Source organism: Gobius niger (assembly GCF_951799975.1).
Source record: "Gobius niger genome assembly, chromosome: 7".
NCBI lineage: Eukaryota > Metazoa > Chordata > Actinopteri > Gobiiformes > Gobiidae > Gobius > Gobius niger.
This window is the reverse complement of record NC_136858.1, coordinates 27374483-27398050: the sequence shown is the minus strand read 5'-3', so window position 1 is coordinate 27398050 and position 23568 is coordinate 27374483. Positions and strand designations below refer to the sequence as shown.

At 39.9% G+C, this 23568-nt stretch overlaps 2 protein-coding genes across 2 annotated transcripts; one reads left to right on the top strand and one right to left on the bottom strand.

Annotated features, from left to right (window-relative positions):
* Nucleotides 1-10010: 10010 nt before the first annotated feature.
* Nucleotides 10011-15355, bottom strand: spast (spastin). Its single transcript, XM_079559818.1, has 16 exons — nt 15014-15355; nt 14840-14923; nt 14678-14761; nt 12711-12874; nt 12509-12639; nt 12340-12433; nt 12180-12254; nt 12030-12101; nt 11866-11941; nt 11682-11773; nt 11510-11589; nt 11391-11433; nt 11235-11314; nt 11077-11147; nt 10949-10989; nt 10011-10874 (listed from the first exon to the last, which is right to left on the bottom strand). The coding sequence occupies exons 1-16, from the start codon at nt 15129-15131 to the stop codon at nt 10749-10751; spliced, it is 1431 nt and encodes a 476-aa protein (XP_079415944.1). The 5' UTR covers nt 15132-15355; the 3' UTR covers nt 10011-10748.
* A 1579-nt stretch (nt 15356-16934) lies between these two features.
* memo1 (mediator of cell motility 1) lies at nt 16935-22267 on the top strand. The gene is made up of 9 exons (XM_079559813.1): nt 16935-17016; nt 18542-18623; nt 18696-18764; nt 18852-18964; nt 19283-19394; nt 20052-20194; nt 20793-20869; nt 21029-21133; nt 21223-22267. The coding sequence occupies exons 1-9, from the start codon at nt 16956-16958 to the stop codon at nt 21352-21354; spliced, it is 894 nt and encodes a 297-aa protein (XP_079415939.1). The 5' UTR covers nt 16935-16955; the 3' UTR covers nt 21355-22267.
* Nucleotides 22268-23568: the final 1301 nt, after the last annotated feature.

Sequence of the window (23568 nt, the reverse complement as noted above, 5' to 3'; positions counted from 1 at the left end):
TACTGCAGGAGCTCCCCAAAGGTCACTTACCTCATCATAATAAAATGTTTTGGATTACAAGTAACTAAGTTTAATCGATGCATGAAATAAAAAAGACATGAGCATTTGTAAAGCAATGCTAATATTAAAGCAACTTGTTTACCATAATAAATCCTTTTCGTAGTCCTGGTGTCTCTGGCCAGAAAACCACAATTGCAACTTTCCCTGCACCGAGTCGGAGGCCCCGATACACACTAATGGAATCACGAAGAAGAAGCTAACAGGCTAACAGGTCAAGCTAACTGCGGGCTAACATCCGTTAAACAGCATTTACAGCCATGTTTGAGTGAAAGGAAATATCCCCATTGTGTGATTGGATGTACAATATCCCTCTCTCCCTTTGTCTTTTCTGTCAGTGTAGTATTTACTCTCACAGAGTAAAAAAACGCAACATGCTACGACACCTGCAGTGGCGCTTATGGCCTCTAGGGGCATGAGTTACTTAGTACTGCTTTCTAAATTAGTAATTTATAAAACATTTATGAAGCATTCCTCATCACCATTACCGTTTATAACAAAAATAGTGAGTTACGTTATTCCTCTGACCATGAGTATGTAGTGACCCAGAGCCTTACACGAAAACTATAGCCCAATATTCCTTTTGCTTAACCAGACACAGGGATGGTGCTCACTGCTAACAACACAGCATCTATATTGCATATGATTAGGAACACTTAGTAAATGTTCTGTAAATGATGAGTATTCAAGCATGAAATGTATGGGAAACATTGCTTTTGTGATGAATTCCTTACTTACTAACATTTGTTCATACTTTTTCTATTGTTATTCCATTATCAGTTCATAATTAAGTGTAAAAGCTTTATACATATGCCTAATTACGGAGAGCTGCCAGCAATATCTTCATCTCCAGTCTCAAATGATGTTGTCATCTTATTATTCTCATTAATGATTGTTTATTTAGATTGCTGACATAAAGACCGAACAGCTAAACACCAGCGTAAACCAAACCTTTACCTCAATGTTATCTTTAAGTCAAGAAACAACCCTGTGACCCACCTGTTTCAATACAGACTAACATGACCTTTAATGGCGCTAATACATCACTACATCGGCATACGGACCGTGTTGTTGTGTCTTGTGTGATGCGCTGGTGGTTCACTGCAGGAGTCCGTGAGATGAAAGCCCTCATGTGTGCTCCGGGCATGTGGCCAGGACAGACCTCTTTGAACCCTCCTGATCAGACCCTCACCCTCTCCTGGCGGGACGTCCCAGATAGATGTTGATGTCCGGCAAAGATAAAACAATATAATAACATGTAATTTAAGGCACGTCAGGTTCGGCTGGAATCTACAGCTGCTAACCACAGTGAAATGGGCTTCAATCTCACGCAGATGCACCAGGATTCCATAGATTATATTTCATATGGTGTACATGATTCTGGCCTTGAAGCTGGCACGTTGCAGTCTACAAGAATGGATTAATTTAGCGCATTATATCCTACCAGAGATTTTGCACATTGTTCCACTCCTTGCAAGCTCAACACACTTGCCAAAGTAAATGATATTGAATAGACGCACCTCTGTTTGTTTAAATCCGGGTTCAAATCCTGAGCGATTATAGCACTAATAAAAGCCTGTTTGGACAGGAGCAGCTGTAAGTACTGGGGGATTTACCTTGAACATTAAGGATCATAATAGTAAAATTTATAGACGGATAATTTATTTGATATGTTCAAAGCCAAGTCTTATATAGGGAATCAAGCCACTTTAATGACCTTTTGGCGTCCTGCTGCAAAAATAATATACAGGTGCTCGTCATATAATTAGAATATGAAAAAATGCATTTACTTCTGTTATTCAACTTAGGTGAAATAACTGGATGACGTGGAGTCCAGTTGCTCTGATAATGGACACCTCGGAGTGCATTATCCCGCTTATACCATCGTCCCGTGAACTGAAACTGTTCATTGGGGCCTGTTTGCTTATTTTTTTAAGTCCTGAGCAGGAATAATCTCACTTTTTAATCAGTTTTACTTGAAGCTAGCTCCAGCTCAACTGTTTATCGTGGAGTGATGTAGATCGTGATGTACATTATCACTTTTTAACGGCCAATCAGAATCGAGTATTCACCCAGAGCATGGTATAACATATGATATCGACTCATTACATGCAAAGTGACTTATGTCAAGCCTTTGTTTGTTATAATTTTTGATGATTATGGCTTAAACATTATAATTTTCTGAGATTTTTTATAAGCTGAGCCATAATACAAAATGATAACAAATAAAGGCTATACATATCTCTGAGTGAGAATGAGTCTATATATTAGTTTCACAGTTTAACCCCTTAACTCCCACCTGAACCGAGCACATTTTCTCCAGTTTGGCTTTACCCCAATCCAAAAGCTTCTGGAAAAAAAGGTGTGAATAAAGGTGACAGAACTGAGACGAAAACAATGATGAAGATGTGACAAAAAAGTGACGAAAACCTTGACAAAAAAGTGATGAAAAAATGACAAAAATGTGACAAAAAAATAAAAAAATAATTAAAAGACAATGACAGAAAATTACAACAAATTTGACAAAAAAATGACAAAAAAATGTACCAAAAATGTGACACAAAATGACACAAAAAAAAGACAAAAAATTGATTTAAAAAAATTATATTATATATATTTATATTCTAATTATATGACGAGCACCTATATATAAACTATATGGATATAGGAAATAGCCAGTGTTGGGGAGTTCCTAATTTATAGTCAGGTGTTCCAACAATAAAGTATTCAAAGCATTCAGATTACAGCACTCTGATTAAACAAAGTAATGGAATACGTTGCAAAATACATTTCAAGGCAAGTTTTCAGTATCTAAATATAATTTCAAAGTATTCTCCCCAACACTGGAAACAGCCTCATCACTACAACACATGGTGAATAAATATAACATTAGGCTTAAAAATATGATTCATGAAGTTAATAAATCTACAACAAATCGAGCTTTTACTTTGAGCAACTGTGTGAACCGGCCCAGAGTCCGCGGCTGGACTCTTGACAGACAGGAGCATTATCTCTCTGAAAATACTCAGTCCTTGCTGCACTTTCACTTTTCATCAAGTGTTTTGGCTGCACATGAGCCGAAGGAATGCACCGCGGGGCAAACGCCGCATTGCACCTCACCCCTCCCTCCCTCGCGCTGTCCCGTCCAGGCCTCGACAAGTCCACCACGGTCCAACTCTTGATATTCATGCACACAATCAGGAAAACATAATCCACTGAAAGGGCGCAGCAGTTATTCAAACAGCTTTCTGGGTACGAGAGATAATGATGGGAAGCATTATTTGTCTTGAGGCCAGAAGGTTTCACAAAAATGGAAATCGTACTTTTCACATACTGGGTTCACAAACTTGTATATGTGAAGAGACATATCCTCTATCTAATCCCACTCTATTCCTTCCTGACACTTTTTGTATTAGTTAAAACAGCCAGAGTGTCCCATTCTGGAGATGTGTATTCAGTTCCTCTCATTTTGATGTTTTATCAGCAGATCCTCCAGATGTGAGAGTGGAAATAGCCTCTTGTGGCGATGACAAGCCACTCGGCCCGATGTCAAGGCCAGTCCATCTGCTGCTGTGTCTGAAGAGGTTTGGCCCCTGGTCATGTGACAGAGGTTATACGCTCAGATTAATAGCACTGGGTCCTGTGTGGGCATGACAGCCTGGTCCACGGCTTCACTTTACTGCTTCGTGGCTCCAGATCCCAACGAGGGGAATGTAAGTCAGATAAAAAAATATGTTTTCATTTTAGAGAAGATTCCCTGGAGGTTTACGCAATCTAAATTGTTATCAGATATCACATACCAAATATGTTGAACATGCAATACCTGGAAAGGATTTTAAACGGTGCTTAGGGCGTTTTTTAGATCCATGGGGTTCACCTTGAGTCACATCAGAAATTAAATATTTTAGTTGATGTGCCATCCTTTATATTTTAGGATTTGCTGATTCAGATTCATTTATCACGACAAACAAATGAATCAACTCCCACTTTTGGCAACTGTGAGCCCCTGTTCCCTAGAAACAAGCAATACAGTGCTACAGAAAATGAAAAGAAAAAAAATGAATGAAACAATATTCAAGTCACAATAATATGATTTGTAAAAAGCTCACCCTGACAAAATATGGTGCAGCTTTAATAAAAGATAATCTTAGCTCTACAAGCTCCATCAAAGCGCTACATTAGGTCATTTGGCATTTCTAAACTTCAGTGATGGTTAGCCACTTATTAAGCCACAGCTACCCTGGGATTGACATGGCTGCAAATCTGTGCCAACACATCTGCAATACAAACGTGTAACCAACCACTTTCCTATTACGGGACCACTTCACGACAGTGTTTTGAAAAGACACTTGACATTGGGCCTTCCTGTGTGTTTTATCTACAGCAGAACAGGGGTCCATGCCTCAGACTCATATTAATATCATACATAATGAGTGATGATGTCTTGTTCAGACGTCAGTAAATCATACAAATGTAAGGTTCAGGAAGAGTGAACACAGGCCAGAGGGGTTAAGTGCACAGAGGAAAGACCGCAAGCATCAAACTTGAGTGAGCGCCTACAGCTGGTGACCCTAGTGCACTATAGACTCATCGATCATTGGTCACTGCCCGCTGGTTAAGGGGTCTTGACCTTTGAAAATTGAGCAAATTCACAGAAACATTAAAAAAATATGGCAATTTTGGCTAATTCAGCTTGAGTCTTAAGTTGAAGTCCAAATTTAGTTAAGCTTCATAAACCATTGAGTAATTCCACTTTTACATAGTATACAATATCACAGTACAATAGGTTGATTCACGCATTGATCAAAGTCAACTATCAAAAGTATTTTCCTTTTTGGCCTAGACCCACAACCCACTGCAAATGTTTAATTATTCCAGCTGCCATTAGGCTCCTAAACTGAGTAGAAAACAGTTATTGAGAGGTGTTTAATAACTGACAATTGCTCCCTGCTGTGTCATGCATCTTATTACAGAGGCTGTTTCCCTTGTTGTTGTTGCCTACTATGAGCTCTGACAGATAACTATGTTCTTGATTGGTTGTTGATTGACCTGATTTGTACGTTTTTCTATAGGTTCTTATTCTCAAAAGCGACGGTTGAAGACTTAATTACTCTCCTGGGATGAATAACGTTTTCTGAGTCCGAATGTAACTTTGACGGTGGTATTCCTGATTGCTCGATTTGATAAATGAAGTCAAGTGCTCAGACAGTAGACACCCTCAGGCCTGACTTGTGTCCACTTTGGGCACTGACTGCTACTGTTCCAGGGGTCCACAGCAGCGGACGATATATAACTTCATTTACGATGGCAGTGTTGTCTTTCCCTCTCTCGGGATGCTCCGGGCCTGCACTAATCTGGTTTCCAATAGCAACATCTGTCTCTTATGAGCCAATTTATTTTCATTGCTACCTGTTTATTTATGGAGTGAGACTATCTGCAGCTATGTGTAAGTGAAAAACGACTGTTGGCCCATAGATATGTCCACATGATATGTGATCTGTGTATGAAGGCTGTGATTATGGCAGAGCAGTGCAAGCTTGGGGCATAAAGAAAATGAACTTAGCTTGCTGTAGGTTAAACTCTAGACTACTTTTTTAACCACATATATATATAGATATACAACTGTGGTAACAAAAGTGCTTTCTAAGACAAATAGCAAAGTGACCATTGTTTTGTGGCTAGATAACTCAAAAGGTTATATGTAGCTGTAATTTGGTGCAACGGTAACATTGATGTGTCTTAAATAAATAACTCTCTTTACATTTTTGTAACATTCACTCCAATTATAAGTGGTGCTTGAACTACTGCATGTAGCCAGGGCCGTCGACAGACTCCAGGGCCAGCCCTAGGCATAGGCAACCCAGCCGGCCGCCATCTTCTGGAGGGGCCGCTTTCATTTTTTAACCCAATATGCAATTGACAGCATCACCGATTTTCAGATATAACTTTGGAACAAAAGATTTCAAGCTTTCAAATGAACCCTCTGGTCTTTCTAGCCCTCCAGGGAGCCGTGCAACATCACGATGAAAATGTGATGACATTTTTACATTTACTTCAGAAGTAGAGGTTCTCCTGCAGTATAACTGTTATGCATGTTTCATGATCACACATTTTTTCATGTTTTTTTTTAAATTAATAAATAATCGTAATAAAATCAAATAAAAAAAGCTTTTACCATATCCCAAAAGTGTCCAAAAGGATTGGAGGAAAAGAAGAAGGAAAGCATGCTATTTTGGCCAAGAAACATGCAGAATTATAAATGAAAAATATACATCTTTTCTTTTCTTTTTTTTGCGTGGGGGGGGGGCCCAAATGGGCTAGGGCCCTGAGACTGACTGGGAAATACTATTGTATAAAATAAATGACTAATAATAGTAAATGGGCTCCTGAGACAAACTAACCAGTTGCTTGGGCAAAGTGACCTGCTCAAGGATACAGTATAGGCAATGTGAAAGGTATACGTCAAACAGGCCATCACCTATGAAGATCAATCTCCCAAGCTACGATCCCCTCAATATTTGTCATCGATACAACTTTTACTACCCTTGAAAGACAGGCCTGTTGTATTGGTCGACTACTCTGTTGTTGGTGAACAAAATCACATTTAGGTTTCTAAAAGAAAGTAATTCCCTCTCTTTTGCCCTATTTGCAATAAACTTTTCAGCAAACATGTCCTTTGAGGCAAAACCATAGTCATCAACACTGAATGATGCATGTCTGTCAGTGCCATAAGAGTGAACCTGTGCGCAGTAGAACAAAGCCCACCCATCCAGACCTGTTTTAATAAAGGGCCACTTTAAGGAGCACTCCTCACTGTTTGCACAGTCACTGAGAAGTCCTCATGTGTTGACTATTATTCTGCTCTCCACAGGGGTGGGCCGTGCGCCGCAGGTATCAAATGATCATCTATTCCATTTTCCCAGGAGCCCATGCAGCATCAATGAGCCACTGTGGAGCACAAGGCACTGACACGCAACGCAAAGGGAAGCCGCCAATCAAATTTAACACATCGATAATAGCCAGGTTGAAAATCCAAACCACATTGTCTACACTTGCAATTAGACCTACTTAGGATGTTATTGGTTGTAATAACTTGGATGCATGATAAGAAATATGAACTGAAGAGGTTGGAGAGAAGTCGGTTTGCTTTCCATGTGAAGTGAAAATATATTTAAAAAAAAGGTGATAACTAAATTGTAACCTGAAACCGCTACGTTGCAGAGACTATCATGAAAGAGCCTCTTCAGTCACGCCGAGTCAAAAACGCACACGCAAACTCAACCTCTCTGCCCCGAAGCAGAGAGTGCAGCCCTGGGTGTGGCTCTAATAGAACAGGAGTATTTTGACAACTATGCAACTTTATGTGCAGTATAGGAATCATACGAACAAACTATACTAGCAAATGCTTAATTGTGCATGACACAAACTGAAGCCGTTTTTCAGAACTCCACTACATCAATGAAAATTCTACTCAAAATCTTTATAGGTCTACAGGCATTTCAGTCACAATAGGCTTTATCTTCCATCCATTTTTTTTTTTTAAAGAGGGGGTATTATGCTTTTTTCAATCACATAGCACCAGTCTATATCACACTACAATGATGATGAAACCTTCTGTTGGTCTGTAAATGCAGTAAATTAGAATAACTGCCTTGTATAAAATTGCTCTCTCAAAATGGCTGTAGCGAATGTCTTGAAATAGGCCTCTGTCTCTTTAAGAACCTCTGACCCTTTTAGACACGCCCCCTCCACACGCTGTCTGTGGCATCAGTGGGGAGGGGGTTCTGCTGAGGAGCAGTGGTTGGTTACTCGGCTGGTGACGAAAGCTCGGAGGCGTCTCCAGGAGGTGGGGGCGTTCCTAGGAGGACTCAGGCAAACCTATCCCTAAAATGGCCGCCATCAGAGTTTTTACAGATTACTCAAAAATACGTGAATGTGCCAAGGCAACACTTCAGGCATGTTTTTAATGAGGGAATGACATAATAACATGATGCAAAGCTTGAAAAAGTCGATTTTGCATAATACCCCCCCTTTAAATATAATAAAATAAATATGTTATATGTTTGGATGGTAAGTTTCACTTGTTTATACAATTTGTGCATGAAGCAACATTAATAAATTGTTTATCTTTTCCAGTCAATTATATAATAATAATACTTAAAGGTACACTGCGTAACATTTTGGACTATACAGTTGCCATCAGTACAGAACATGCTCCTAATGAGCTCGACGCAGAAAATGCTATTTCTGCAGTGGGTAATTAAATCCCAAATTTTGCTGACTTTAGTTGACATCTCCATGGAGACGAGCTGGAGACATACCCACTCCTGGTAAAATTACAGTCATGGTTTAGAAGAGCTGAGCCACTCACAGCAAAGGCTCATGTTTGTTTGTACATTTATGAGGCATTTTTCATAAAATAAATGCTTGCTTGGTAATTTTGATTTATTGGGTGAAATTCTACGCGGTGTGGCTTTAAATAAAACATTATATCGAGAAAAAATAAGTTGGACCAATTTCTTTAAAAAAAAACCTGTTCCTGTTCAGTATTTATCTTGCAAAAGCGTACATTTGTGTATATAGGGGTTAGATGCAAGTTCATGATTTTATGCTCACTACTGCCATCTCAGGCCTTAGGCATAACTGCAGCTTCTATATTAAGCTTGTGCATGACGGCACTTCGGACCGAATTAACACCTTTTTGAGTGACAGGATTTTAGAGGCAGTTGTGGTGAAAAGGTCTGGGCTCATTCTACACATTAGTACATGGCTGGAACATGTAGGGGGAGGAAAATACTTAGTTTTAACATTTTTAAACTCTGTATAGTCCCTTTAAATCATTTGCACTATGCATCTACAAAGCATGTGTACTGATTGTTATTTACATTACTAATGTATATGCTCACTCTGTCATTGTTTTCAAACTGTTTGTAAAGAAAAGAAAAAGTATAGGGCCTTTAAATGTCAGAATATACAGTATAATTAGTTTGCATTTGCAGAGTTCATAAACACAGGCAGCACTGTCCCGGCCACTCAAACCACAGTCTACTCCAGCGGCTGACCAGAGGAAGCACCTTTGGGAGCAAGACTGGATTTTTAGGCCGGGGTGTTAAGTGCGCATCGGAATAAGATATGCAAGTGACCACAGGCATTCATTGCTTTTCCTACAGCTGGTGACCTGAGTGGACTTTAGCCACGGGTCACTGGTTATGGTTTGACCACTTCAGCCTCATATTTCCCCTTTAAATCTTAAATCCAGCTGACAAGAGGAAGCGACTTCAGAAGAAACGTTGAATTTTTAGGCCAGAAGTGTTTCCACAAAGTGACCCCCAAACATTCAGAAAACATTGAGTGACCTTACTCTACAACTGGTGATAACCTTGTAAAGCGACAATTTTATGAAGAAAAGTAAATAACGTTGCAATTCTTATACTCTTAACATGTGACGTAGAAGAGAAAATTCCATATTCCAAAGATAGAACTGAGAATAAACCTGACAATAAAAAATATCAAAGCCATAATCTGATACGATACAAAAAAATTGTGTGATCTGTGTCCTGGGGAAATGGGTAGTCTAACCTGTTGCACTTTAGACCTGATCTCATCCACAACCTTGGACACGGTCTGGTTATGGGGTCAGCCCTTTCCCTAAAGCCTTGAATCTACAAGCATGAACAAGTATTTCTGACAGGACCTGAAGAGCAGAGTTAATTCAATGTGTCATGTTCCTGACAACCAACAAACTCTTGATTTTCATTAATATCAATTTGCTGCATTCCTCTGTTCTGTGGTTGGAGGCCTCGTGTCTTGATTTAAATGAGCTTGATGAATGTCTTTGCAGAGCAGATGTTGGCCCTGGACGTGCAGAAGTGAAATGAAACACACAAAAAAACACAGTCTTACAGATTTATTGATGCAAATGAAAAGCATTACATGTTCAGTAAATCAAAGTTTCAAATGAGTTATGCAGGATTTTCTTATGACAGCCTGGAAATAAAGAGGCTTATATAATCTATGATTTTTTTTGATGATTGTATACAGTATATGTAAATATATAATACTGTTAATGTAATGTAATTGCAGGGGACTCATTTAACTTTATGTTCTTTTTTTTTACTGCGCAAACCATACAAACTTTCAATGTGTCCTGCATAATACATCCATAAAGAAAAACTTGAATCAAATCTGATACTTTCAAGTGAAAGTATGTCTACAAACTAGTAAGTGCATATGGAAAACTTTCTCAACACATCTCACAAAATGTAAATCCACCCAACTAAAGCAATCCTTCTGTTTTGAGCACTTGGTGGTCAGAACCATTACGTTTAACACATCAGGCAAGCAATCAATGTACAGTGTAGGTGTGATGTATGTTTACAAGTGTGCTCAGTATTCACAGAGACATGCTGCCCTCTTGAGGCAGTTTTCGGACAAACAAATTCTGATTTTATGGGACAATGTGGAGAATAATAAATATCCAGTTAGTTTTAATACAGTCAAGAAGCTCAAAAACGCAGTAAGTACAGTCTTCCCATAAAACAGGAAGTAATGCTCCCAATCAATTGCCAGGAATTGTTCTATTTTTGAAGTGCAATAGAGGCCTCGCTCCCCCTTGTATTTACATTATTACAGTTTGCACCCGAGAGGAGGAAGCAGTTTAGTCTCATATTTAGAAACTACATATGTTGTAATCAAAAGGCTGTTGTGTCACCATAGTCCTGGTTCCACCTGGAGTACATGTCGAGTGTCGTGGGACTCACGCTGGGCTTGATCCGCTTCAGCGAATCGTCAAAGTCTTTCATCTTAATGTTCCGCATCTGGAAGCACAATCAAGGAGGTTAGAAAAGCACAAAACATTACTTGAATAGTAATTCTATCTTAGGGAACGTACCTCACTGGCAGCCATATTTCTCACCTGCTGTGGCCCCAACTCTGCGAGAGTAAATACCATTGTCATTATCAAAGTGGGGCAAAATCTATTGTAATGTTTATGATAAAGCATCAGTGTTATGTTTATACCCCTAATTGGTCCGAGTGCAGCATCTTTGGCTAATGACGTCAGATCACTCCCTGAATATCCCTGGGTCTTCCTGTAAATAACATAAATAACATTGTACTCTCGATAACTGTGCCATATTGTATGAAAACAAACGTGTGGAAAGTAATCATGGACATACTTAGATAAATAGGAGAGTTCACTTTTGCTCAGTGGATTCTTGTGCTTTGACAACAGATTTTGAAGCAGCAGCGCCCTCGTCTGTGCATAAAAATAAACACATTTAATACACATGTTAGCAGTATGTGTATGAGTTCTCCTTGTTTTGTTCATTCACCTCTTCATCTGGCAAAGTCACATAAATTCTTTTTGCAAACCGCCTGCAAAGAGACAATGTTAAATGTAATGTCTTTCGATCTGAAATATACTGTTCTACGTAAAGTCAAAGGTTTTTGCCTCAGCACAGCTTCATCGAGCTCCTGGGGTCTGTTTGTCGCTCCCATCACAAGCACCCTGTCGTCTCCCCCTGACTGCATCTGGAAGCACAAGTGTTGCAAAATGCCTCCATCTCAGTAAAATGCACTGTAATCATAGAAGTCAAACCTCAGAACTTTGAAAGCACTCTTACCCCGTCGAACTCGACCAGAAACTCAGTTTTCAATCGGCGCATGGCGTCATGCTCCCCCTCTCTTCTCTCACACAGCAAACTGTCGACTTCATCTGATGAGAAAATGTGTCATTTGGTTAGATGTACTGTATAAATATATAGCGTCTCTAGTATTAAATGTGTCATGAAGTAAAACAGCAGTAACCTATGAAGATGACTGAAGGTTGTAACTCTCTGGCCACAGCAAACAAAGCTCGTACTAACTTCTCCCCCTCTCCCACCTTCAAACAAAGCACAGGGAAAGAGAATACTTATACTGGTCCAAAAAGACATAGATTTAAGAGATGGTCTAATAAAGTGTGTTCTTACATATTTAGAGGTCAAACTGGCAGCACTGATATTGAAGAATGTTGCATTTGACTCTGCAGCAACAGCTTTGGCCTAAAGCAAATATTATTATATGTGTTATACTAATGGGATTATGAGGAGCCAACTTCATATTAATAACAGCGCACTCACCAACATGGTTTTGCCATTTCCCGGAGGCCCAAACAAAAGTAAACCTCTTGCTGGAGCTCTCAGTCCTGTAAAGAGCTAAAAGGCAAAACCTCATGTTTAATGGTAACATAAAATATATATATATCAATGTAATATAAAAAAAGAAAGTATTTAGTTCAACCTCTGGTCTTAAGGCAGGAAGAATAACAATCTCTTGGAGAGCTTGTTTAGCCAGTTTTTGTCCTGCAATGTCTTCAAATGATACTGTAGCCCCACTGGATTAAGCACAAATTAATGATCAGTATGAGAATAGTGTAATCTCGTTACTTACAATATGTACTGAACTATACCTGTCAACGATCTCATTAAGAATCAGAGTTGCGAGTTTACTGTCTACATTCTTGAAGTTTTTCAAATCCCTTTTTACAGGCTGCTTCACGGATGTCGTTCTTCCATTAGATTTTGCCGTCGTAGGGGTTACCTTCAGTAAAAAGCGATTAGAAGTTTAATTATAACTTTATGCAATGTATTTCAAGATAAAACAAAATGTACCTTGAAATCATTGTTTCTGGCAGCGGGCTTGACAGCAGAGGAGGGTCTGAGGTTAGACAGTGAAGTGCGGGCAGCAGGCTGACTCTTGGGAACAGGCTTTGGCTGAGTTGAGAAGAAAGACGTCCTTTGAGAATCATTCTTCTTTTTGGATTCAAGTGTTGTCTCTAAGAAATACAAAGAAAATGGTTGAAGTTCAAAGCAATATAGAAAAAGTTCATAATGTAATTTTAACATCATTCAGGTTGGTGAAGACGTATTTTAAGGTCCGGGTAACAACTCGTGAGCAAAAGAAGGACAGAATGTGAGATAAGAAGTGGATCAGTGTCTACAGTGATATGGTCTGATCTTTGAGCCAAAAGGCAAAACTCTCGATCGACAGTTCTACTCTTTATCCTATGGCCTTGAACTGTGGGTCATGACCAAACAAGCAACTTATACAGGGGATCGAAATGAGTTCTTCACGTGGGCCTGGAAAATTAGCGCGTTAATGTGTTGCGTCAAACTAAGGCTGGAGCCAATTATGGTGGAACAAAAGTACACAGCTCATCTCCCTGACAGAATGAGCACTATGAACGTTGTCTCAGCTGTGGCCCTTAGATATTTTAAGCATTATAAAAGACTAACTTTTTATATTGAAAACAAAAACTGTGGGTTTTAGCAGAGCTGTTTTCCATGTGCTGTTTATAGCTTTATAACAATCATTATCTTACAAGACAGATCCTCAAACCCACAGCCATCAAAGCTGCCCTTTCTGTGAGGAACACATGGGTGGGTTGGATTATTGTTGGGGAAAATCAGTAAAATACATTGGAAATTACCGCTGTACTGTATCTGCGAGCTTTGGGCGCGTTCGCCTGCCGAAACCTGTTAATCCTGCCCCCTTAGGCGCTGGAAAAAGTCTGAGTGTTCCTGCCTATGATGCTGTATCTGCAACCCGGATATGTGGAAAATAATGAAGGGGAATGGATGGGTGATTTTAACAATGAATTGTGTGGTCAAATACGTTTTTAAACCTTGTGTTTTATCACACGTACGGTTAAAAATATTGTCACGGGTGAATACTAATAATATGATATTAAAACCGTGTCTAACAGTCATCTTAAGTCCATTACATCAGCAGCCTATTACTGCCTCAAAAACATTGCTAAAATAAAAAACAGTGTCTAAACTGGACTTGGAGAGATTAATTCATGCATATGTCTGCAGTCGGTTGGACTATTGTAACGGCCTGTTCACTGGCCTCTCTAAACGAGCCGTTAAACAACTGCAGTATATTCAAAACGCTGTTGCTCGACTCCTGACCAGAACCAGGAAATAGGACCACATTAGTCCAGTGCTCCGGTCTCTGCACTGACTTCCTGTCGCTCAGAGAATAGATTTTAAAATAGCTCTGCTTACAAGTCTCTTCATGGTCGGGCACCAAAATATATAGCAGACGTGGTACAGCCGTATGAACCATCTCGGGCCCTGAGGTCCTCGGGGAGGGATCTCCTGGTGGTTCCTAGAGTCTCCACTAAACACGGTGAGGCTGCGTTTCAGTTTCACACAGCAAAACTGTGGAAAAGCCTCAGCGAGGACGTGAGACAGGCCTCAATCCTTACTATGTTTAAGTCCAGGCTGAAAACATGCCGATTTACTGCTGCCTGTGGCAATTGATGGTGTTTTAACTACTTTTAATATATAGTTTAACATATCCATATTTGTAATTTTTATTTTTATAAGTGTATTGATAGATTTGTTTTATTGTGTTTTTGGTGTTGCTGTGATGAAATGTGCTGCATAATACATTTGCCTTGTCTTGCCTCTATTACTCATAAGAAAAACTGTTTTAGTTATTGTAACAACAACACATGCTTTTTGAACACCTTATTTATATTTCTTCCCATGGTGCAACCTTCTTCCTTGTTTGCACAAAAGGATGGCCCTGGACTCTCTTGTTACGTTATATTAAGAGATCAAATTCCTACCCAGCAAAGCCAATCTGTCTTTAGCCATGGCCAGATTATTGACCATCTTGTCCTGTAGTCTTTTGGCTCTCTCATACTGCTCCCCTGTGAACACACCACAAAAAACATGTCAACACTGCATTTTCCTCATAGCAATGCTCTTTGATTGTATTTTATTCTTACCTTGCGCGTTTATCTCCACAGTAATGCCCTTTTCCAGCTCAGAAATCCCTCTTTTGTACCACTGAACAGCCTCCTCTTTCTCTCCTGTTATTACACGGGGGGTAACGTTATCTCGTGGCTTGTCACATCCCAACAACAACGCCCCAGCCCCAAATATTTGCCCCAAACACACACCCGTATCCTCCTCGTCGATCCTCAAGGCCTTGGATATGTACTCAAACGCCTGCTTGTGGTAGTTTTTGATCACTTCGGCGTTATCTTTGTTCTTACTTGGGTTAATTTTCGTCGACATTACTACTACTGTTGTCACCGCCGCCGCGCGCTCCCAGTTGTAAGCGTGTCAATGTAAACTTACCAGCACGGACACAACACCGCCTTTTAATGTTCATAGACGACCAGGTAGATTGAAGTAATTATCTATATTTAACAGTCAAGCTACATGACAGTACGGAGAGAAAAATATCATCTCTGTGCTACAAAAACATTTTCTGCGCTTCCGGTTCTGCGCTGACTGACAGCTCGTGCGCCCGCCCCTCTTCTTCTTCTTCAGGGTGAAATTAAATGTAAATGTCTTTGGGATAATACTGTGAAGACGTCGCCATCTTCTGGTGCACGAGATGATCTTTAAGAGCATTTTTTTTCTTGACATCAATAAAAAATAAATAAACAAAAGCACTGAAATAGGTTAGAGTGGGCCGACCCCGTTTCCCCTCTGTGTCCTTTAATTCACTACTTTCCCCTCTCATTCTTTTCGATCCATTTTTATTTATTTGAGTAGAGCAAATAAGTAGGCCTACATTGCGAGCTGTTTCTTTGTATGTAATTTTAGCAGCAGTGTTGGGGAAATACTTTCAAATTGTATTTAGTTACTGAATACTGAATACTTGCCTTGTGTATTTTGTAACATATTCCGTTACTTTGTCTAATCAGAGTACTGTATTCTGAATACTTTGAATACTTTTAGAATACTTTCATATTGATTGTCATCATATTGATGTAAATATCGCGTATAATTTCTAAAATGAAGACTACGATTTTTGGAACACCTGTTATAAAGTCACTTACCATTAATGGGGAACTCTTTCACTCTCTTGGCAAAGCACAGGAGCAGATACAGCATCATGTGACACATGTGCAGTGTTTGTATGAACTGTGGAACAAGGCCTTCTAAAAAACGCCTTATGCCAGGAGGAAAAACATTTAAAGTTCTTTCTTAATAATGTTGTGCATATGGAGCTAAAGTGGAATGATTAAGTACTGGGATGTTTCCCTTGATATTTGGAAAGTAACTGTATTCTAAATACTCTCAAAGGAAAGTGGAACTTTTCCAGAATACTTTTCCAGAATACAGTTACTCAATAATACGTATTCTAAATACATGTATTTAGTTCCCCTCCAATAGTGTTTAGCAGTAACATAATAACACATTCCTTTGAAAAGAGCTAATTGTTATCTGGCTTGGAATGCCATATATGGCCTACACATACTCATGGGCCTATTGTCTCCTGTTGGATTGAAGCCCATAAAAAGTGCCTCAGAAAAAGAAAAAAAATCTTTCTCATTAAACCCATAAAGGACAAATGGGACCATCGTCTTCGCAACAGCCCCGCCTATACTCAGCCTCGACCAATCGGATTAACTAGGTTATTCAGACAACCAATCAAAGCCACGTACGTCACTCATAGAATGGTATAAGCCCCGCCCACTACCTGCTCCTCTTTTAAAGCCTCCGGAGCTCAGTTTCTGACAGCTCAGACTGAAATAACCGTCTTCTCTCTGTTCTTTTGCATTGTATTGGCACTCAAAACACGTTCGTCTACCTGTGCCTTTCCAAGTTTCGCGATTACCTAAAGATTGTCTAGTCGCTGGCATTTGTTGGCTTTTCCCCGGCTAGCTACATGCTAACCGGTAACATCTTACACACGGCCAGCTGACGGGAAGGCTGCTGCTGCTGCTGCTATAAGCCGAGCGAGCAACCCTTTGTCTGTAGACTACAAACAAGTTGGCAACTAAGAGCTTGCCCTGCCTCTCTCTTTTGGCAACCCGTGTCGTTTCGATTGTTTCGTTTCTCCTGATAATTGAGAAGTAAACCAAGATAGGCGGCTGGGGAACCAAGATGTCGAACCGAGGGAATTGCAGAGACGCCAAGCACGCCGGGGCCTGGTACTCCGCTTCGGGTAATTGTCAACAGTGCACTGGCCTGAAAATCTCTGTGTTAGCGCACTGTTGTTGTTGTTTTTTCTTCTTCCTCGCTTCTGGACACGGCGTGCTAATCTTAGGCAATGTTTAACTAAGCTGTTGCTGTGTGTTTCCATTGCTGTCTGACATGCCAGGAATTAAAATATATTACAACCAGTACGGGAAGGTTTTACTTGGCGAAAAAGCTAGCATTTTAAGCTAGCTGCTCTCGACTCCCTCATCTCTGATCTGCTTGGTGCATGGTTGTTTTGAGCTTATTCAGCATTTCTCTTTGTTGTTCGCCTGTAGTTCGATTAAAACACAGTGACCTGCACAGGCACGGATTTTAACCAGTCCCTCCAGGCTTCAAATGGAAAAAATATTGCATTGTAAACCTATAAAATGACATTCTCCAATCAAGTGGTTCTATCCATTTGTCACCTATTTATACTTATTGACAATATGATGGATGATATGATCAACCTCTAAACTCGTTTAATTCGTGCTGCTTATGGCAAGTTTCGTGGAGAAATGCACTCTGCTTTGACAAAAGATTGGGCAGGGCAGAGAAAGCTGAAGGTTCAAGTTGCTCCCCCTCCCCCATTTCACTCGGTAGTTGTTTATTGTGATGATGAAGAACCGATAAACACAGATAATTGGAAGAGGATAACATATATATTGTGGAATGTCAAGCAAACAGATGCGCTTGAACAAAGAAAACCACAGCCCCTTGATCTATTGGGTGTAATACAGGATGTCCTTGGTGGATGTTGTTTGTTTTTTTTATTCTAATGAGCCACTTTAGCTTTTTTCCATTCACAACATAAGGGTACCATTAAACGAATAGAACTGTTTGTCTTGTTGACAATGTGTTTGGATATACCAACTCTGAAAAATAATGGATCAAGCTTGAACAAAAACAAAGGCAATTCATTGTTACTGTCAAATACTAAAACAAAGAGCAGCTGTAAGGTTCTCCTGGGTTTTCTTCAATTTGACGCTTTCCTGTAATTATTAGCTACACGTATTTGCTCTTTTAATACATTTCTAAACCAACTGACACAGATACAGATGTTAGGACCCGGCTCTTTTGTATCACGCGAGAACAGATATTTGGAAATCGCCAAAAGCATACGCTGGAGATGGAAGTGGTCTCAAAGATAAGGCGTTTATTGCCATTGTTCCAAGTTACAAAGAAGTAAAATCAGCTGGTGACTTCAGAAAAAGAGAAGTGAAGTCCAGACCATCGTTGACAGTCCCCTTTTATCCTCTGCACAGAGAGGGTGACTGCCCATCTGTGAGTTGTTTGTGGCTACGTATTTCCATATTATCTGTACTTCATGTTATGTGCAGAATGATTATGGTGTTGACCATCGTTTATCTGCTAATCTCACTGACATGGTCTTGTTCTGTAGCGTGTAAGCAAAGCATGAGCCAGAAGCTTGTTCAGATTTCGTTACAATCCTTACACAGATATGATAATCATTCATTTATAATGTATGTATGTATGTTCTGGCTTTTTAGGTGCACAGCTTAATGCACAACTAGAAGGTTGGCTGTCCCATGCTCACTCCTCGTTCAGACCTGCTAGAGCCATCATTGCACCGTAAGCACAGCTGGACTCCTGCAGTGAAGCCTGACTCTTGTCTAATGATATCTCATGTTTTTTTCCTCACAGACATGCTGGGTACACCTACTGCGGTGCCTGTGCAGCACATGCCTACAAGCAGGTTGACCCTTCTGTTACGTAAGTCAAATTGTTCTTCTCTCATGCATCACCAATAACTACAGGTTGTGCCTTTTTAATGCAGTTTTTCTTTTTTTCTTTTTACAGTCGTAGGGTGTTCATCCTGGGACCCTCGCATCACGTGGCCCTGTCTCGCTGTGCCCTGTCGCCTGCAGAAGTCTACAGAACCCCTCTGTATGACCTGAGGATTGATCAGAAGGGTATTTACTCTTTACTCTTCAGCTAGTGTTGTTTTTCTGGTTAATTTTGCTGCCTAATGTGATGTTAGTGTCACAAAAGAATAACTTGATATGCAGAATCAGATGTATTGGTGTTGTCATAGAACGCATTAACCTAATGGCCCCTGCTTGGTTGCATATTACAAGCTATTCACATTTCTCAAGATTAGCCTGAGAGGTTTGAACTATTTTAAGATCTTTGTATCAGGCGACTTGGCGGTTGCGCTCTAAAATCTAATGGCATCATTGTTTATTATTGTAACACTCACGGACTGACATAAAATGACACGTGTCTTCCAGTGTATGGGGAGCTCTGGAAAACTGGGTTGTTTGACCGCATGACTCAGAAGACAGATCTTGAGGAGCACAGTATTGAAATGCACTTGCCTTACACTGCTAAAGCCATGGAGAGGTAACACACTTGCATTGATTACACAAACAAAACCCCGAGCCAAAGTGAACAATCGCTCACATAAAGGCCCCCAAGTATGACTACTCCTCTGGGTGTTTCTGTCAATTGTCATTCTCCACCCGCTGTGAGTCACAATCCCTGTAATGCAGTGGCACATGAGAAGTGTCTGTGTGCATAATTGATGGCAGCCTTCTGTTTGGTTGGCAAGAGTTAAAAGTCATTTCTTGGGAGGAAGCAGGAAATACAGGGAAAACAGACCACAAAACAGGACTCCCGAATCAATAGCCTGTTTTCCATGGTTTAGCACTGAATGTAGGGGATTTTTGAGGACACTTATAATGTATTCAAATCTTCTGTGCCTGTGCTCATGCAGGTGAGGGCAGCATCAAACAAATGTCCCTTATCTGCGTCCAATTCATTTGCTTTATGGCCAATCTGTCAACTCACATATGCAGTAGAATGAATTAGACTCTTCCTGTGTCTCCCCATCCTGCTGTGTGTTTTCTTGTCAGTCGTTAAACACTGAGCTGTTTTATTTCGGCGTATGACAGCAAGGTTTTGAACAGTTGTGTGTGGCGTGCAACAGATGGTAAAATCTAACACAACGTCCAGCATTACAACTATGTTTTAATGCAGTGTGTGTGCTTTTATTTTTAGTCGCAGAGATGATTTCACCATTGTCCCGGTGCTTGTGGGTGCACTGAGTGAATCTAAAGAGCAGGAATATGGACGCCTGTTCAGCAAATACTTGGCAGACCCATCCAACCTTTTTGTCATCTCCTCTGACTTCTGCCATTGGGGTGAGGCAACAACAAAACATAGTGCATGAAAAAAAAAAAAACTTTAAAGGGATGTTTCAGGATTTTTGACATGGGGCCTCATTTCCTCGTTATCCAGAGTGTTGTTGATTTCTGGAGATATATATATTGACTGAGTATTTTTTGCAATATAACAATTTTGCATGTAAAATAACTTATATTTGAGCAGCATCAGCTTCCTGGTTGTAAGCTACGCAGCGGCAGAGTGATCTGCTAGGTTACTGGATCCGGATTTGTTTACCTGCGGCCGGCGTTACTACACGTGGAATTCACAAAGGAGCTTTCTACAAATCATGTATGGCAACATTTGGAGGACTACCCGATGATTTTGAAGAGGTTTTTAATGCAGGCTACTAGTTACCATAGACATGCGCTAGCCTAGCACTAGCCTAGCACCACTAAACTCTTAAAATATCAGGACTGCATGAATTTAATATCTATATCTACATCTCCGGAAATCAACAACCCTCTGAATAACTAGGAAATGAGGCCCTATGTCATAAATCCTGAAATATCCCTTTAAGTGTTTTGATGTTAAACCATGAGTTTTGCTCTGATGCAACTGTTTTTCTTTAACAAGGTCAACGTTTCAACTACACATACTATGATGATGCTCAAGGAGAGATCTATAGATCTATCGAGCATCTTGATAAAACGGTAAGAAGATTTTTTTTAAATATACTTTGCATCATGTCATGTGGCGCACTGTAGACTGAAAGCTGTCATAAATAAATTAAAATTATGTAATTCTTTGCAAAGTTTTCTAAAATAAATTGAGGTAAAAATTGCTTTCTGCTTTGGTTACTGTTTCTGTAGGGAATGCGCATTATAGAGCAGTTAGACCCAATCTCTTTTACCAACTACTTGAAGAAGTACCGCAACACTATCTGTGGCCGGCATCCCATTGGAGTGCTACTAAACGTACGTGTCACCAAAGCAAAAGGAACACACGGTTTGCACAATTGAGCTAGTCGACGTGAATGGCTGTAATTGTGACTTGTCTCTTTCAGGCTGTGGCTGAGCTGAGGAAGAACGAAATAGACATGAGTTTCACTTTCTTGAACTACGCGCAGTCGAGCGAGTGCAGGTCCATGGATGATAGCTCTGTGAGTTACGCTGCTGGAGCACTCATCGTCCATTGAGGTCGACTGGGGCTGAGGCCTCTGCAGCGACGCCACTCGACCCGTACTCTATCGCCATATCCCCCCCAAACACCGACCCTTTGCCCCAGCTGCACCTACTACTGCAGAAAGGACCTAGACACTCGAAAGCCAATACAATCTCCCTCCTCTGTCCCTCTATCCTTACAGCTGACCTTCTACACCCCTCTCTTAATTTCATGTGTGCTGGAGCTTTTGATTGAAGTATTAGCTTGAAGTGTAGTTTTGAGATTATCTAGGCAATGGTTGGAGGAGATGGGAAGAGTAGGCTTTATATTGACTTTTGGAGGACCTCAGATACTAGCGAGGAACAGTCATTTAAGCCCTATTTTGTTTTCATGAAAGATAAGCTATTTCAAAGCAATTTTCATTGTGGACTTGAGGAAAGCAGACCACCTTGTAATTTGCCTCGATGAAGGGAGTAAAAAAAGTGAAATCTGATGCCAGACAGAAGTGACTGGAGAGGCGATGTTGGCTTTTGCTGATACAAGCTACAGAAGACTTGTTTTAAAGGTAGTGTCATAGATAATGATCACTATATAGCTCTTCTTCATATATTAGTTGCTAACAAAGGGCTGCAAATCAACAAAATGTACTAATCCCCGCTATGTAAAACCAAAAACATTATTATTCTTATACCCATTTATTAAATATATCTCTTGTGTTTAAGTATTTTATTAGATGTGGTAGTATTAAGCAGTTTTTTGAATTTGAACAAAGACAGTGGTGTCAAACAGTGTATCGTTTCTCATGTAGAACAGTTATCAATTCTTGTAGCATCCTATATATATTTGAGATCTATATAGAAAAGTCTATTGGTCTTTTGACAATGCTGGACAGCAGTTCATATTCTAAGTTTACCCGAGTGGCACCGTAGATTATCAACTCGATCTTTTCAAAGTCATAAAATTTGGATGATGATTTTTTAGGCAACAAAATCACTTTTGAGTGAGCATACATTCATTACAAAATATATGGTAGGAGGACACATATTAGGATGGAGTGTAAGCCAGTAATAAGATTTGAATGGATTGTATCTTCGAATTATTTTACTATTATAAAAATGTTTGTTTTTCAGACTTTGCAGTAGCATTTTCAGCTTTTGAAGAGTAGGCAGAAGCAGCAGCGCACAATGTCAAGCGCCCCCCACTTTGGGACATTGAAGTCCTCTTAACTTTAGTGGCTCAGTTGCAGCAAAAAATAAAAAGCCTCAGAGTGGCAAGGAAAAGCTGTTACATTTTACATTAGGCTACAATATTATGGGCCCGCTTGACCTCTAATCTAAAGGAAACTAGTTAAAGCATGACACACTGTGCTATCGTGCCTTTTCTCACTGTTGCACATATTACAAATACAGCATATTGTCACGTTTAAGTCTTATATTAGAATGTGTACACAAGTGTTTTTTTTCTCTCTCCCATCTGTGGTTCTCTCACCCCTGCCTTGATCACCCAGCTCGCCCGGGTTGCGTGACCCCTTCATACCCCCTCCCTCATCTGGAGCTCCTTTTCTCTCGCTCTCCAAATTGGTCTAAAATGGCACCAACTGTTATCTCCTGTCTCCAGCAGGGTGGTGTTCGTTTTGTCCACCTCACCTCATTCCTGTAGAGGCAAAAGGCTGAAACCTCAATACTGTTCATGTTCTGTTTTACAAATCTTTTTTTTATTTAGAAGTTGTTGGGTTTTTTTTTATTGTTATTTTCTCTTTTTGCTTAGAGAATGGGAACTTACACGTCATTACATTAAAAGTAAAAAAAAAAAAAAAAAAAAAGGCAAAATATGACTTATTGCTCCCGAAATGGAGTTTTTTATCTCAGGTTCCATTGAGAAAAGCATCCCAAAAGGCTCTAAGAAGAGGCCGAATTTCATGTTACAAAAAAAGTAAAATGTTCTGAAAAATATACTTGTTGTAGTGTCTTTTTTCGTAGACAACAAACGGGTTCCCTGATGTTTTGTGAAAGCATCAAACCCCAAATCAAAACGGAAGGCGACAGTACAGAATATATCAGGTCTTTTCATTTCATTTGTGCTATTTGTGCTTTAGCCCAGCTGTAAAGCACTGATACAAAAAAGGACCAAAAAAAGGAATAAAAGAACCCAGACAGTGCATCCAAAAACGTGAATCCATTTGACAATATGAAAAGGGACACATATTTTAGAACTTTTTTGCACCAACAATATTTGGTGTGAACGTTTT

Excerpts from the sequence above, each read along its gene's own strand:
- spast (XM_079559818.1), bottom strand. The coding sequence starts at position 15,131 with ATGTCGACGAAAATTAACCCAAGTAAGAACAAAGATAACGCCGAAGTG. Across the intron at positions 12,875-14,677 it reads AGACAGATTGGCTTTGCTGG|AGACAACACTTGAATCCAAA; the intron begins GTAGGAATTTGA and ends TGTATTTCTTAG. Across the intron at positions 11,942-12,029 it reads CCAGTTTGACCTCTAAATAT|GTGGGAGAGGGGGAGAAGTT; the intron begins GTAAGAACACAC and ends CTTTGTTTGAAG.
- memo1 (XM_079559813.1), top strand. The coding sequence starts at position 16,956 with ATGTCGAACCGAGGGAATTGCAGAGACGCCAAGCACGCCGGGGCCTGG. Across the intron at positions 19,395-20,051 it reads ACTGCTAAAGCCATGGAGAG|TCGCAGAGATGATTTCACCA; the intron begins GTAACACACTTG and ends TTTTATTTTTAG. Across the intron at positions 20,195-20,792 it reads CTCTGACTTCTGCCATTGGG|GTCAACGTTTCAACTACACA; the intron begins GTGAGGCAACAA and ends TTCTTTAACAAG.